Consider the following 16,736-nt stretch of genomic DNA (forward strand, 5'->3'; position numbering starts at 1 on the left):
CGACTGTTGCTGTGACAGGCAGAAAACACACCATCTGATCTCTCAAGCTCAGTTTGCTTGACTCTTATCTGCTCTTTCCCTAAATATAAAGAACAGGGCCAGAAAGAGTGGCTGTGAACGGCCCCTAAGGAGAAAATGCGATCTGTTACTGAAACTCCAGCACTTCGGTATGTGCTGCTGAGAGGGGCGATTTCACAAAAGGCCTTCCATGGCATCAGTAGCCACAAGATGGGAAGACCTTCTACAGTGTGTCTCTCAACTTGTGAGTTTGGACCACTGTGTCCTAACTTTCTGAGTGCAGGAAGGATGCTTTGGTGGAGTTCCTACAGTCTGATCTCTGTACCGCCGGCCTGGAGAAGCAGGGTTACTGCGGTTCCAGGTCTCCTTGACTTGGGTGTCACCAACTGAGAACACTGTTGAGACACAGGTCAAAACCTGTCTCCAAGTTCCTTGGCTGGAACAGCCTTGCGGAGGGAAAGGGGGAAGGAAGGAGAGGAAGGAGGGAGAGAGAAGGGAGGAGGGAAGGAGATGGGAGAGGGAGGTCTCTTGGGGTCCTGACTGTCTTGAGAGCGCTCCTCCAGGGTCCTGCTTGACCAAATTCACAGCCAACTCCACCGCCCACAGGCGGCCTAGGGCGAGGTGGGGCGGGGCGGGGCGGGGCTGGAGGGTGGCGGGGCGGCGCGCAGTTGTCAAGCTTGCGCCGGGAGACTTGTCTTTGCACTGTGGCTGCCGCCTGTGCCTACAAAAGCGAACAGGAGACGCAAGCTTCTTGGTACAGACTGTAGTCCCGGAGCCTTCCAGTGTCCGCTTGGCCGCCGTCGGGCCACGTCCCGGAGCTGCCACCTGCAGCCAGGTCGCCAGCCATGCCAGCCGCGCCCGCCCTGCGCCCGCCACCACCGCCCGCGACCCCGGCCCCTCCGGCACCCACCCGCCCTGAGCCTTTCACTCCCGGTAAGTGCCCCTGGCGACTGTCGGTTGGAACCCCACTCTGGAGCGAAGGGGCAACAGAGGTAGACCCCACGGGGCTGCGCTGTGCATGCGTCGGTGCATGCGTGCGTGTGTTGTGTGCATATGTGCACTTGTGCAACCCCTCTACACCACAGGGAAACTCACTTGCAAGGGGGTGACAGCGGCTGGAGCTGCTCCCCTTTCTAAGCAGCCAGAGCGCCATTCCTGGAAAAACACACTGAGCAGGTGCTGCAAGGCTGCAGGAGGAAAACCCGCGGAGGGAGCTGTCAATGATTGATTGTCTTCGTGTGCCAGGCGCTAAGTCACCTAGGGACCTCCCTCATTCCATCCTTTCTTGAAAGAATCTCTGTTTTGACGAAGCCACCGCCTTGCCTAGGATCACCCCAGAGTGGTGGACTAGTTTCTAGAACCCTGCTCTCCGGAGTGCTGAGCTAGCTAGAGAGACAGACACGGAATAACAAAGGGGGATGAGGAAAAACACACTACAGGCAGAGCATTTGGGCACCAGCAGGATAAATCAGAGCGGGAGAAACCGAACCATCAATTCATTTCAAATATAGAGCCACGTTTTTCGCTCCTTTCCACGTCTGACTCTGGGGGCGAGGTGTGGTGGAGAAAGGATAAGGCTGCACCCAAGCTGGGCAGAGGCGTCTGGGGACACCTTCCCAGAGTATCTGCCTGCTGGGAATGGGGGTGAGAAGTTGTGGAGAGAATTAGCTTGTTTGCTCCCGACAGTGAGTCATTTTTCCACCTCACTCCTTCCAAGTCCAGACCATCCTCTTCCTTATACTTGGTGGTGGCTGTCCAGTGGAAGCCAGGTCCCATCGTCAACAACTTTTATATCACATGGTGGCGGTGTTGTGGAGATCTGCCCTGTGATGAGTGTGGTAGCGGCTGCAGAGGGAGGTCTGTGGATACAGGGGTAATCTGCTGAGTTGGTGTTGCGCTAAGGGTCACAAGGAAATGGGGTACCCAGAGCTATAGGCAGACACACATTATCCCCGGGGGCAGACAGCAGAAAGCAGAACCCCGGGGAGGTAAGCAGGGCTGGAGTGCTGGTTTACCTACAGCCCAAGTTCAGCAAAGCTTGTTGGTATGCATTGTATTGTTAATGATGCCACAGGAGAAAGAGCAGAGAGAGAGAGGCAGATGTGATTTCTGAGTTATACTCTCCAAGTCTCTTTTCATTTAGTGCTAAAGGTTTTGGAGCATGGTCCTTTTATGGCGAGCCCTGCTATGCTTGCCTGTCTGTGCCCTGAGTACTCGTTTCCCAGGGGTAATCCCCTCTGCCTGTGGAAGGGACCTTTGCACTGCTTTGCTTGTACAAGCTCAGAGCAAGGACTGGGTGGAATTGTATGTCTCCCTGGGGCAGCCCCTGACGAGGAACTGGGGAATCTTCAAGAGAACATTATCTAGCTCCCAGGCTCTTCACTAGGACGGCGAGTGAGGCATGATACCCTTTGCTTACCAAAGTTCCTGTGGCCTTCCATTAGGTTGATCGCCAGGCTCTTGGCTGGCCTTGCTTGGCTTGCGTTGGGTTCTTGGCTCATTTGTCATCCATTCTTTCCTGTGAACAACTGCTAACATGCTAACACACTAACTTACTGTCCTAGGAATTGTTCCTCAGTATCTGATTCCAAGGAACAACAACAAAACAAAGCAAACAAACAGAAAAATTCAATCTCAAGACGGGGAGTCATTTCCCTCCTGGCCTAGTTTGCCTTCTGCTGCTGGTGTGAACACCTTAACCAAAGCACCTTGGGGAGGAAAGGGTTTATTTGAGCTTGCTGGTTGCAGTCCACCAGGAAGGGAAGGCAGTCTAGGAACCTGGAGGCAGAGATTGAAGCAGAGGCTGTAGAAGAATGCTGTGTTCTGGTTTGCTGCCCATGGCTTGGTCAGCTTGCTTTTTGGATACAATCCAGGTTGACTTGTCCAGGGGTGGCACTGCCCACAGTGAGCTGGATCCTCCCACATCAATCATTAATCAAGAAAATGCTCATCGACTTGCCCATAGGCCAGTGTGATGGAGACATCTCTCAACTGAGGTTCCCTCTTCTCAAGTGACCTGGCTTGAGTCAACTTGACAAAACCCAACGAGCACACACTCCCTTTGCTTCTCTTTCTTTCTCTTCCCTCTTTCCTTCTCCCCATTTTTTTCTTCCTGTGTTAACTTTTGAGGGCAGGATCTTGTGTAAAGCACGCTGGTCTTGAATTCATGATCCTTCTGCCTCCACCTCTTGAGTGCTGGGATTACAAATCTGTATCTCCGTATCTGACAGCCTTCTCAGGCAATGTGTTTCCTCCCCCATCTGCTCAAGCAGCAGCGGGCAGCCTGGGTCCTCTAGGGTGCCTTTGGATAAATTCACAGAAAGTGCCTGTCCAGGCCCACGGGTCTTGGTGCCCAGATGAGGACTGGCAAGCTGCAGTGCCGCGGCTGTCATCAGTGTGCCTTTGGAAGTACATACAAGTGTTCTAGGGGGCACAGCCCTTGGACTTGGGGCTCAGAGAAACAAAAACAAAGTGGAGAGTTGCTGGGCTGTCCAACTTCTCATTTCTCTCTATGTCTCTCTCTCTCTCTCTGTGTTTGTATGTGTGTGTATGTTTGTGAAAATGTATGTATGTGCGTGTTTGTATGTGAATGTATGTATGTGCGTGTTTGTGTGTGCATGTGTGTGTGTGTGTGTGTGTGTGTGAAACTCTCCCATTTCCCAGTCCAAGAGAAATTGCTCTCTTATGTTTCCCTTACTGTTTCAGGCAAATATTTTGCTTTTCCCTGGACAAGCTGAGCAAATAAAGGCCTTCGTGTCTTTCTAAATGCAGCAAGGGGAAGGGAAAGCGCCGGGTGAACCTGAGTCTCACAGCTTCAGTTACAGTGGTGCCTCTCTGGGGTGAGTGGCTGCCTTCCCCAGCCTGGTCTCTGCTCAAGCAGCAGCAGGCAGCCTGGGCCCTCTAGGGTGCCTTTGGATAAGTTCGCAGAAAGTGCCTGTCCAGGCCCATGGGTCTTGGTGCCCAGACATGGCAAGCCACAATGCCATGGCCGTCATCCGTGTGTCTTTGGCAGTATATACAAGTGTTCCAGGGGGTACAGCTGAGAGAGCTGCTTCCTTGGAGGCCTTTGATTGTTGAATGTTCCTTCCTTGGGGTCGAGGGTGTTCATGCCCCAAGTCTCCCCATTTTCCCAGGTGGCTGCCTGCCAACATCTAAATTCATCCTGCATGGTGGTAGACACACCCCCCTCATTTTTTTTTCAAGACAGCTTTTCTCTGTGTAACAGCCTTAGATGTCTTGGACTCAATTTATGGACCAGGCTGGCCTTGAACTCACAGAGATCTGCCTGCTTCTGCCTCCAGAGTGCTGGGATTTGAGCCTGCGCCATCACCACCCAGCTGCCAGAGCCCCTTTTGAGGTGTCTATGGGGGAGTCATTTGAAAGGGGTGTTTCTGTGAACTGCACAGGTAGTGTAGGTCAGAAATCCAGAAAGGTGGAGGAAGAGGATGAAGATATGGATCCTGGGAATTGGGGAGGGGCTTTGGGTTTCATTCCTAGTTATCCTAGGCTTCCCAGAGATCCCTGGCAAGACTTTGAATTTCTCTGGGAATCCAAAGTCTTTACCTTCCTTTCCATAATGAGAGCCCTTCAACTTCCCTCAGCATGTTCCATGATTAAAGGGGAGATATTTTCATGAACTCGTCAAAAGGTTATTGAGCAAGCTTGTAAAGTTCTTACTTGGGGATGAGAGGCCGTCTCCTAGGGACAGTGGCATGTGTGGGAGCATCATCCTGTGGGCAGGAAGAGAGAAGGGAGAGAAGTGCTGGGTCAGTGGTGGCACGAAGGGAACTCTCTAGAACTGCCTGTGCTACCCTCAAGGCTAAGTATTTTCAGAAATTTGCAGATGACAAGGTTCCAGGTCTGTGTGGTTACAGACTGAGGGCTCTTGAGTCCTTCAGACCTGCCTGTGAATCCTGGCTTTGAGACATCAAGGCCACAAGAGCCTGTGACCAACCCACTCTGAGCTTCTTTCTTTTATTGGTAGGGTGGGTACGTTACAACTATTCTGATGTGACCATGATGTACAATGCTTACCAGATACTACAACCAAAACCAATTGAAATTACTGACATGTTTAGGCAGAGAAGATTGTTTGGCTGTACCAGACTTTAAAGCAGCTTTGGGTATTTGAGCCATCTGGTGATGTAGGTAAAAATGGAGATTTGGGTTCAGAATGTCTTCATGTCTGAGATGCTGCCTTTTGTACTAGCTCCTAAACTCTTGTAGGTGTTTCTTGTTTGGGGATCACACTTTTAATACAAGGTCCATGGTCATTCCTTCCCAGGAGAGTGTGGATCCTCAAGGGGGCTGAGCATGAACCTCTTCAGTGGAGTAGATCCCTCAGGCACCGCTCCTGCTGGACTCTACAGGAAGCGTCTTTGGGCCTCGAGGTTGACTGAGATTTTAGGAGTGGCTGTGCCAGGATAGCTTAGATGAAGTTGGTTGAGCTTCTTGTGGGTGTTGTTTTGGTTTCTCGGGTCTGCAGCCAGAGCTCTCTGGAGATTCAGTTTCTGTGTGGCAGAGACAGTTGGTCTCGGCAGATGCCCGTGTGTTCTCCCTTCTCAGCTGATGCCGTTGTCTCTGCCCATGGTCCCTGAGCACACCTCCTCTGTCCTTGGCAATCCACCTTGGCCTTGTTAGAGGGCTTTCTCCGGTAGCAGGGGTTTGATTGGTCCATCTTTAGTGCGGTCCTGAAGCACTGGGCAGTTCCTGAGCATCGGAGCCATCCCCAGCTGCCAGAGGGACTCAGTTTTCAGTGTCCGTGTCACCTGTCTCCTCCAGGCAGGACAGCCATGTCCACAATTTCCGGGGATTCTTAGCATGGTAACCCCAACTCCATTCAAATCTTTTCCCAGCTTCTGCTTTGGGGAGGGTCCACTCTGGGGTTTATTTGGGTTTGTGTGAGCAGCGACTGTGTGGGTGGGAGTCCTGTTTGCCATCTCCCAGGCTGGGCAGTTAAAAGCCAGGGTACTTTCTCTACTCTGTTCTGTCGCTCTGGTGATTCTGGGGACCGAGTTCCTCAGCTGGAGGAGCTGATATAGAGGAAGCCTTGTAGTCACACTGGGATTCATTAGAGCGAAACCTCCTGCTGTGAGCCCTCAGCTTCTGGGCATTTATTAATGGAAGCACTTGCTTGTCTGCCTCTGGCCATCAGGGGGACCCTCTAAGGGGCCTCTACCAAAGTCCTTGTGCTTTCTACCTCGCTATTCTTGGTGAGGACTCTTGACTCACACTTTCACTTTTAAAAATTTTGTACTTTTTATCTATTCATTTACTCTTTTTGAGACATGATCTCATATAGACCAGACTGGCTTCCAACCAGCTATAAAGTCAAGGGTGACTTTGAACTTCTGATCCTCTCGCCTCCACCTCCTGAGCGCTGGAGTTACAGAAGGCTTTGTGAGCATTAAGTAAGCCTCTACCAAGTAAATTACATCCTCATGTCCGACCGGTTCTCGCTTCTAAACGACTCTTCGGGGGTGTTAAGATGAAAAAAGCGAATGGCTTTCTGTGCTGTCCTTAATCACTGGCAGGGCAGCTTGGTGCTAGTTTTGAAATTTACCTAAATTCATCCTGTTTCTAAATCATTAGTCCATTGTCCCTACATTGAATAAAAATGATTCTGGCTTGCCTGCTTAGCTTGCAATCGTCTTTGATTCCATATTAAATTATAGCATGCAGTGGTAGCTATTTGGAGGCTCGAGTTTCGTTATTTCCTTGAGTTTCTGAGAAAGTACCCTTGTGACCAGATCTCTGTAGTGCATGCTGCAGATTCTTAAACGGGGGGTGTGACCCACATGGGCTTGTATAACCGAATGTGGGGCTGGGGGTCACAAAACACTTGGCAACAGAAAGGTTTCTGAACACACAACCAAAAATTAATTCAAAGGCCAAGTACATAATGAGCCGGAGGTGTTTCCGCCAGTGCTCATGGTGTCTCCTCACGTGATTTCATTGCACTTTGCCCTTTGTGTGCTGCCATACTCTTTAACCCCAAGGAATCTTGGGTAAAACACCTTGGCTCTGATTTAAGACCAGTGTATTTTATGAACTGTAGTATTTTCATCCCTGTTTATACAAAGTTTCCTGCACTTATAAAAGCACAATGATTCAATTAGAAAAGACTTCTGACGGTTTTTAATGTTTTCATGTTGCCATTCATCAACATGCAAGTATAAAATTAGTAATATTTGTAATGTTTCAGAATGATTGACTTTAATAATAGTTGTTTAAAATTCTGGCTTGAGTTTCATAAAGAATGAGTCAATGAATTTTGACTTGGGATTAGGGCAGAATTTCTAACAGTTTCAAAATGGTCCCAAACATATTGTTGTCACCTCTTTACTATGTATTTATGCAAAATGGCATTCGCAGTATTGATAATTATGAAATCAAAACATCTGTCAACTCTTGAGAGACACTGAAGATGCCTGTACCCTACAGAATCAGAGCTGTCGGCACTGGCATCGGGTTCTTGTGACCGGGCTAGAGAGATTAAACTACTTGCTGTGCAAGTATAGGGACCTGAGTTTGGGTCTCTGGCAGTCATGTAAGAAGCTGTGCACAGTGGCACATGCCAGCAATCCTAGCCCTGGGGAGATGGGCACGGGAGGATCCTCAGGTCTCCTTGGCCATCCAGTTTAGCTGAAGTTGACCTTCAGCTTCAATGAGAGAGAAAATAAGGTGGGAAATGATAGAGGAGAACACCTGCTATTAACTTCTGGCTTCCACATCTACACGCATGTACACATGTCCTCCTCATGCATGCCCTTTGATCAGATGCACACCTACCTCCCGAGAGACTGTACTCTCCCTCGGTACAGGCAATGTGTCCCTTATCTGTGTTTCCCACTCATGGAGCTTCTGCAGAGAAGCAGATCCCACAGGCATGGGCTCCTGTGGGACTCTCCAGGAAGGTGGGGAAAGCTTGGGAAACCCCACTGTCTTATGAGCCTAACTCCTCTACCCCTCACCTCCTCCTGTTCTCCCCAGAACTTATGCAGTGTTTACATAGCCTCGGACCTACCGATTACAAAGGGGAGGAGCTGGTTGCTGTTTAGAGTGGGTTTGGCTTCTTAGGGTTTTACCTTCTTCCGTGGCTGTGGGTCACACGACTCTTCCAATACCTCTCACAGTGTGTGTGTGTGTGTGTGTGTGTGTGTGTGTGTTCATACCAGAGGACTACCTTGAGTGTTGTTCCTCAGTAGCTCAGCAATTTGTTTTTGAGACAGTGTTTCTCATTTGGCTTGGAACTTGTCAAGCTCGGTTGGCGGCAATGGATCTCTGCCTTATGGTCCCCCCAGTGCTGGGGTTTCAAGCAGGCTGTTTATTTTATTTTATTTTTTTTTGCATGGGTGCTGAGGATTGAACTCAGGGCATTAGACTCATGCAGAAAGCACTTTACCAAGCAAGCCCCTCTCCCCAAACCCTCTTCTCACAGTTTTATACTAGTCCTTACACTAATCAACACATTTCTGGTTAAAGCTCTCCCCAGGCATTTTCAAAAGTTGATTTAACACACACACACACACAGCAAACTTATTGAAGTTTCTGGAGGGAAGCTGGCATGTATATCAAGTTTCCATTATACATTGAAATTAACGTATAAGAAACATATGTCACTAAGTATTTTTACCTTATATTTTGCAGCAAGAAAGCATATAAAATGATTTCATGAGCTCAATTTGCTTTTTCAAAGTAGCTCAGAATAATTAAATAGGCATATCCTAGAGTTGAAGTGCATTTATGGACGGAGGGAGGAAGGGAGGGAGGGAGGGAGGAAGCTAGGGAGCGAGGGAGCGAGGGAGGGAGGGAGCGAGGGAGCCAGCAAGGAGACTCACAGAGGCCCTGGGTGTCACAGGGTCCCTCTCTCACAGAGGCCCTGGGTGTCACAGGGTCCCACTCTCACAGAGACTCTGGGCATCACAGGGTCCTGCTCTCACAGCCAAGTATAGGGTTATAGACGTTGTTAAGACAAACAGCTTGGGTTCAGCATGCATTTTCTCTTTGAGACACAATTTCTCACATGTATAAAACTCACGTGTGTCTGGTCGGAGACTCCAGTAGTCCGCACATCAAAGGCTTCTTGCAGACAACTGGCACTTGTCAGTAATAACATAGCCTGGGTAACAGCAGATGGTGCCAGAGGTAGCCGCCTCTGCGCTGATGCTAAAGACGGGCCTGGCAGGCCGGACTGGTTAACATAAAAGCAAGTGTAAGGACATCATGTCCCAAGTCATGTTCTTAACCTGTGCACATGTTGAGAAAACCAAAACGATAGGTTCTACTTCAAAAATAGAAAGGAAACAGAAAGAAGTTGAGTATATTAGCATCAGCTCCTTTTATATTTTGGGATTTGGGGACACCTGCAGCCCGAGGCTTGCAGAGGCCTCAGCATCTGACTTAAGAGAAAGTCCCAGTTTGTGGGTGGAAATTTGCTGGGTTTGGCTGGGGAAGTCACTTGGTGCTTTGCCTTGAGCACTGCTTTATTAAGTTAGACTTTTGATGACCTGATTGTCTTATGCCCAGAGCAGACAGCTGTAGAGCTTTCTCTGCTCCCGAAGAGGCTGTTTTCTGAAGATGTTGACCCTGAGAGGAAGACAGTCACCATGCTCACAAGGAGGGACTCTGGGAGCCCGCTGACAGTCTAGGGTCCTCTGTCCCAGCTATCTGTGATGGTTGCTTCCTGCTTTCTAAACCGTTTGGTCTGTTATAAAGCAAAACAAGCACATCTGCCCGGCTTCCCTCTGTTTACTTGCTTATATTTTCTTCATGGCCAGTACCAAGCAGTGAAGCATGTTGGTGGAGGTGCAGGGGTAGGTGTAGAAGCAGGCTGGGCTTCCTCCCCGGACTCCAGGAGGCTGGCTGGGACAAAGGCACCGTGTGCGGGTTCTTAAGAGCTCTTAGGAGTGTGGCAACAGTTAGGGAGAGAAAGAAGGCTCAGTGGGCCAAGTGTTTGCCAAGCAGGAGGATCTGAGTTCAGATCTGCAGTACCCAGGTTACGAACTATAGAAATGATCCCTGAAAGTATAGTCTTTAGTACCCAGGTTAAAAGTCAGATGTGACGACATAGACTTTTAATCCCTTGCTGGGGAGAGGGCAGGGAGATCCCTGGGGCTGGCTGGCCAGCTAGTCTAGCCAGGCAGTAAGTTCCCCTTCAGTGAGAGAAAGATGAGAAGGCTCCTCTGGTAGGGGCACTTTTGTCTTGAGCCTGGTGACCTGAGTTTGACCCCCGGAATCCCTGTGAAGGTGAAGGAGAGGGCCAGCTTCACATTTTCTGACTTCCAGACTCACACATTAGCACGACTGTACACTATTGTGTGTGAGTGAACACACATAATAATTACACATAAGAAATAAAGTGGAGAGTGATTAGGAAGATGCTGGATCGCTCTTTCTCACACACACAGGCACACATATTCACACGTGGATACACACATCGCACACAGACACACACAGAGATCACCAAGGGTGGACTTTTTGCAGGATGGAGTAGAGCACTGAGTATCTGCTCATTTTATGGGGAAACAGGAAAGTTTTACATTTCCCATGTTGCCTGGAGTAACTCTCAGAAACTCGGCCTTCCTGACGCATGAGCCGTGTCCATCTGGAGATTGGCGTTGTTTCTTCAACCTGCGATTAACTACCTTCCTCTAATACAGCCAGTCATAGGCATGACACTTTCTTAGTTTAGTCACTTTCTTCCGTACATGTTCTTCATTCTTTCCATTTTCTCGACGATATCTCTTTCTAGGATAATACTTTTAAAATTAGGTTACCAGGACAACCACTGATAACTGCCACGAACTAGCCACTCATTCACTCACACGTAATTACTGAGTGTCTACTCCATGCCAGTGTGGTCAACACAGCAACGTCATGGTAACTGTGGTATTAGAGTTGGAGGGGCCAGGGCAGATGTCAGAGCATCTCAGTTCCTCCGTTGGGACTGTACAGAGGGTTGGTGCTGGGGTGGATGATGTGTCTTCTTAGCGATGACTCAGAGTGGGGCGTGGGGTCTCTGGAGGACCTGAGCAAAGGAGGGGTCTATGAAATAAACGGTCAAAAGGCACTCTGGTGAGCTCTGGGAGATCCGTCACTGGCATGTTCACACACACATCTTTATAGGTGCACATGTATGTAAGGGGGGAACAATCACATGTGGGGTCACCTCTCAGTGAGTCTGTGGAGAACTCCAGGGCATGCCTGACACCTAGGAATTGTCGTTTTGGGGCAGCTTTTTTGTGTTTCTCTGGCCTCCCTGTCAACCATCATTGATCAGGCTGGGTGTGAATGTGGAGCATCTGTGTGGGACTCACGGGTGAACGGAGCAAGGTCAGGCAGCAGAAGGTAATGCATGGGAAAACGGGCATAGAGGGGCCCTCAGTGCCAACACAGCAGGAACAGGGGTTAGAGATAGTGCCTACCTGGAGACGGGGGCCTTGTCACCAGTCAGAGGCATGCTGGACCTGCAGAAAACTGACTGAGAAGTTTTAGATAAAATGTGGGTCAGAATAGCTGGGCATGGTGGCCCACACCTTTAATCCCAGAGGTCAGGAGGCTGGGGTACAGTGATCTCTCTGAGTCTGAGGTCAGCCTGGTCTACATAGGAAGATCCAGGGTAGCCAGGGCTGCACAAAGAGACCCTGTCTCAAAAGGAGGAGGAGGAAGAGGAAGGAGGGAAGGAGGGAGGGAGGGAGGGAGAGAGAGAGAGAGGACAAAAAGGTAGAAAACCCCATGTATGTGATCGACATGCTTGCCTGGCACATTCTGAAGGTTACAGACTCAGGCTGCAGGCTGTTTGCCTTAATACCACCTATGGCTTCCCTCATCTAATGCCTGTACTCTGCTATGCACCTCAGTCCTGGCAATAACTTGGTATGCAAATCCATTTATTTAGTAGACTCCACTCTTGCAAGCCATGTTTCTTCTTCTTCTTCTTCCTCCTCCTCCTCCTCCTCCTCCTCCTCCTCCTCCTCCTCCTCCTCCTCCTCCTCCTCCTCCTCCTCCTCCTCCTCCTCCTCCTCCTCCTCCTCCTCCTCCTCCTCTTCTTCTTCTTCTTCTTCTTCTTCTTCTTCTTCTTCTTCTTCTTCTTCTTCTTCTCCTTCTTTTCCTTCTTCTTTCCCTTCCCCTTCCTTCCCCTTTCCCTTCTTCTTCTTCTTTTGCCACATGGCAAGAAACAGTATTGAAAGATTTTCTAAAGAAACTTAGCCATCACTCCCTAGGGAAGTCAGGAGCTGCCAGAGGCGACTGGAGGTTCTGAGGTCATCTGTGTTTGATGCCCTCAGAGAGTGGTGTGGGCTCTGTGGCGGAACTGTTCTTCTTGCAGGGAAGCAGCCTGCCTCGGTGACACTGTGGTCACAGTGTCCTGATTGCTTGCTGCACACACCAGAGCTTATGGCTGGCACCTCACTCCCGTCTTTACAGGGTGTGCCACAGAGGGGGGATGCTGGACCCTGCCAGCATCTGTGATGCTCTCCCAGCCCCTGCTTCTCTGAGTGGGCGCTCTGTGGACACCTGATGCTGTGTCGAGTGTCCATCACCCTTTTCCTTCTTCAGGTTAGAGAAAAACCACACCTAATCTGAATCCCGCCCACGGTGGAAAAAATGCTTTCTCTTAGTCTGCTTTATGCCGACAATCTCTTTTGTTTGGACTCTTCATCCACTTTAGAGAGTTTTTTTTTTTTTTTTTTCAGTCTGTCTGCAGGGACATCAGGACGCTCACCTGTTTATCACCAGCTCTGGGAACAGGGTGTGACTGTGTTTTGCCCTGTGGGATGCTGACTGACTTTACAGCTAGGGCAAAGCTGAGCTCTGGTTGTTTTGCTGAGGCGTTGATGCCCACTACTGAGTCTAGTATCTGTTCCATTTTCTGCTTTTTTTTGTAAGACAGAATTTCTCTGTAGCTTTGGAGCCTGTCCTGGAACTAGCTCTTGTAGACCAGGCTGGCCTTGAACTCACAGAGATCTGCACGCCTCTGCTGGGATTAAAGGTAGGTGCCACCACCACTGGGCCACCTGTTCCATTATCTCTGCAGACCCTGAAAGTTTGCTTTAATGTCATGTTAAAAAGGACAACCTAATGCACCAGAACTCTTGTTCAAAACGACTCAGGCTCCAGGAAGAGTTGCTTCAGTGCCGGCTGATGGCCTGCGTGGTGACTGCTGTCTGCTCACTGGCTGCAGCTGTGGTTGTATATTTATCAGGGGCTGCTTGCCTATTGATAGGTGCTTTCATATACAAATATTTGTATTCAGACAGCCTTTGCACCCTACATAGTCCTCCTGAGACTGGATTTGTGACTTTACTTTTGTTGACAAAGGATTTCTATTTCAACACAAGCCTTCTTAGGGATTTTTACCAGAAAGTCAAGTGGATCACATAAACCACCATGTTATTGAATATTTATGAGAAGTGTCTTGCCAATCTGGTGTACCCAAGTCTCCAATAACAGCACAGTGTAGCGAGGCAATATTTGTCTTCCATGGAATTCATACATTTCATTTGTATTATTAATTGGCACGAAATCATTCAAAACATTTACCTATGATTTATTTTGCAACCAGCTCCACTATTTCCCAAATGAACCATTCATTTCTCATGAATATGAATAAAATCTATATTTAAAATATTTATTTTTAAATTGTATGCAGGCCGGGCGGTGGTGGTGCACGCCTTTAATCCCAGCACTTGGGAGGCAGAGGCAGGCGGATCTCTGAGTTCGAGACCAGCCTGGTCTACAAGAGCTAGCTCCAGGACAGGCTCCAAAACCACAGAGAAACCCTGTCTCAAAAAACAAAAAAAAAAAAATTATATGCATGTGTGGTGGTATGGGCACATGTGTGCAGGTCTCTGTAGGTAGAGACCAGAGGAGGGCACTGGACCCTCTGGACTGGAGTTACAGTGTTCCTGAGCAGCCGCTGTGGATGCGCGGATCTGAACTCTACTCCTCGCCAAGAACATCAGGTGTTCCTAGCCACTGACCAATTTTTCCATCCCCATAAAACTATATATTTTTGAAACACCCTTCTTAAAATTATTTTAATTGCTTACTATTCAGCTATTTGTGGTTCACTGATGTGGTCTTACTAGGAAGTCAACATCACTTAAAAGAGGGTTTGGGGGGCAAGGGTTTGAACTCACCATGTAGCTTAGACTAGCCTCCAAGTCATGGCAATCCCCCTGCCCCAATATCCTGAGGACTGGGATTACAGGTGTACACCACCACATTCCACTCTAAAAAAGTGACCATTTAAAGAATCTTCAGGTGACGTCACTCTTCTGTTCTGTACAGTAACAGGGAGGGGGACTCTCTCTGTTCAGATACACACACGACCCAGGGAAGTCCCAGGTGCAGGTACTGACTGATGGTGCAGGTGTCTTTGTATCCATCTAACCCATCCAAACAGAACTGAGGAAACGAAGACATGTGAGTTTGCTCTTTAAAAAAAAAATTGCAGCTGGGCAGTTATGATGCACGCCTTTAACCCCAGAGGCAAAGGCAGGCAAATCTCTGAGTTCAAGGACAGCCTTGTCTGCAAAGTAAGTTCCAGGACAGCCAGGGCTTCACAGAGAAATCTTTAAGGTTTTTTTTTTAAATTTTATTTTTATTTTATTTTAATGGTGCTGTAGATAAACTTCATGGCCATAGGTATGTTGGGCAGATGCCCTACTGTGGAGTCGGTGACCCACTGACCAGTCCAACCCTGGGACTTTGCCTTTCTAGTGCTTTCTGTAGCCCTATAGGGAATGTACTTCTTACTTTTCTATGTCATCAAACATCTGACAGAAAGTAACTTCAGGGGAAGCAAAGTTTGTTTTGGCTCACGGTTTGAGCAGATAGAATCCACTGTGCCAGAGAAGGTGTGGAGATAGGTGGCTTCTTGGCAGCAGGGGCATGCCACAGGCCCTTGCTCATATCTCAGCAGAACAGGGAGAGAGGACATGGCCTCTCAAGGAGCCGCTTCCTCCCTTGGGCTCCACCTCCTAAAGGTTCTGCAGTTTCCCAAACAGGATCTCTCTGGGGGCCCAGTTGTTCAAACACAGGGATCTCTGGGCTCTATCTTACCTTTAGACCCTAACAGGGAGAAGTGTGCTAAGTCTCCCTCCAGCCTGGGGTGTCTGAAGTGCTGTCCGACACTGACCAGTGGCCCGGGTGGCCCGGGGAATCTGGAGTAACCAGATGGCCCAAGTCAGGGGTGGTCTAGCATCTAGAAGGCTGGAAGAGAAGCGGGCACAAGGTGGTCCTTCCGAAAGGGTCTACCGATTCCGAAAGGATCTACCGATTCCGAAAGGATCTACCGATTAGCCTTTCTTACATAGCACTCAGCCAAGCTACTAAGATCTCCTCTGCTCGAGTTAGGTTTAACAATTCAGGCCAAAGAAAGAAGCCACAGGGCATGGAAACTCCACCCTTTTGGGATTTCATGCAGTGGGTGACAAAGCCTCAGGGACATAGTTGTAGGTGAACTGGCAGGAAACACTAAACCCAAGGACAGGAAGGAAAGAGCAGCTGTCCCCAGAGATAGCCCATGCAGACTCAAAGCAGGCCAGCCTCCTCAAGTGTCCTAGAGAGAGACAATGTGACGGACGTGGTGGACTGGCAAGAAGAACGCTGGCCAAGAGACTGTTCAGGTAGAGTTTAGGCCTCTTCAGAACCAGTGAGAGGAAAGAGGAGCTGGGGAGAGCATGCCAGGCAATGGCCAGAATGCCCATCTGGAGGAAAGGGAGCAGGAGAGAAGGGTCACCATTACTGCCAGCTCCGGGAGCAAACGGGGCCATGTTCATAGCAATGCCCAGTGTGCTGAGTCCCAGCAATCTTCCACTCACACAGGCCCTCTACCTGCAACGTCAGTTCACAGAGCATTGAACCGCTTAGGTCTCCTGTGGTTCCTCCTCTTCCCCCAGTTGCTATGCAACTTCTGACCCCTCCCTCTGTTGACTTCCTGTTGTCACCATCTCTTTCAGGTTTCTGCTGGTTCTGTGCCTGGTGGCAGGCAGGGGTGGTTCTTCTCACGTGTACCTGGTCACCTGGGGCCCAGAGCTCACACAAGCTTTGGAAATGTAGCCCCTTCCCCAGCTTCTCCCTGTAGCTCAGAGGTTCTTGGACCAACAGGGTTAAATGCCATGTTGTCCCCCATTATTTTTCTTTGAGTTGGGGCCTTAAACTATGTACTGGAGGATGACTAAACTTTGAATTCTCCCGCCTTTATTTCCCAAGTTCCGTATTCCAGATGTGCACCCCACATCCAGATTATGTAGTACCAGGGAGAGAACACAGGACCTCATGAGTGCTGGTACCCTACTAGCCTACCTACACCCCAATTTCTGTTCCCTCTCCAGACACAGAACCTGTGCTCTTCTCCCAGGAACTCAGGAGCCTGGGCACAAAAATGCCTTCCCTGCTATTCCCTAGCCTTCCGGCTCTTGTGACAACTGGTGCCAATAAAGGTGTACACCCAAGTCTGGCCTGTTGACTGTTCCCTATGGAAGGTAACCATGGGTTACATCCCTTGTCCCAGTTCTCCATGGCATGTTTTGATAATATCACAAGTTCCTCACTATAAAATAAACACTTGCAGACAAGCAACACTCCTAGGAGACCCTGGATTTTGACTCTCTATCCTTGCTACTCAGAATGTGGGGCAGGGACCAGTAACATTGGTTATTGAAAAATGCGAATTCTGGGGCCCACCCCCAGAAGACTGGTCAGATACCAGT

The 16,736-nt window shown here is 49.2% G+C and overlaps 1 protein-coding gene across 1 annotated transcript in view; it reads left to right on the forward strand.

The window, feature by feature from the left end:
• Positions 1-743: 743 nt before the first annotated feature.
• Dclk3 (doublecortin like kinase 3) overlaps positions 744-16,736 on the forward strand; it is a 45,774-nt gene continuing 29,781 nt past the window's right edge. Inside the window, exon 1 of the mRNA XM_057767814.1 lies at positions 744-951. Coding sequence (XP_057623797.1) covers positions 864-951 — 88 coding nt within the window. The 5' untranslated portion in view covers positions 744-863. The remainder of the gene's footprint in view (positions 952-16,736) is intronic.

This window comes from Chionomys nivalis, chromosome 4 (assembly GCF_950005125.1).
Source record: "Chionomys nivalis chromosome 4, mChiNiv1.1, whole genome shotgun sequence".
Classification (NCBI taxonomy): domain Eukaryota; kingdom Metazoa; phylum Chordata; class Mammalia; order Rodentia; family Cricetidae; genus Chionomys; species Chionomys nivalis.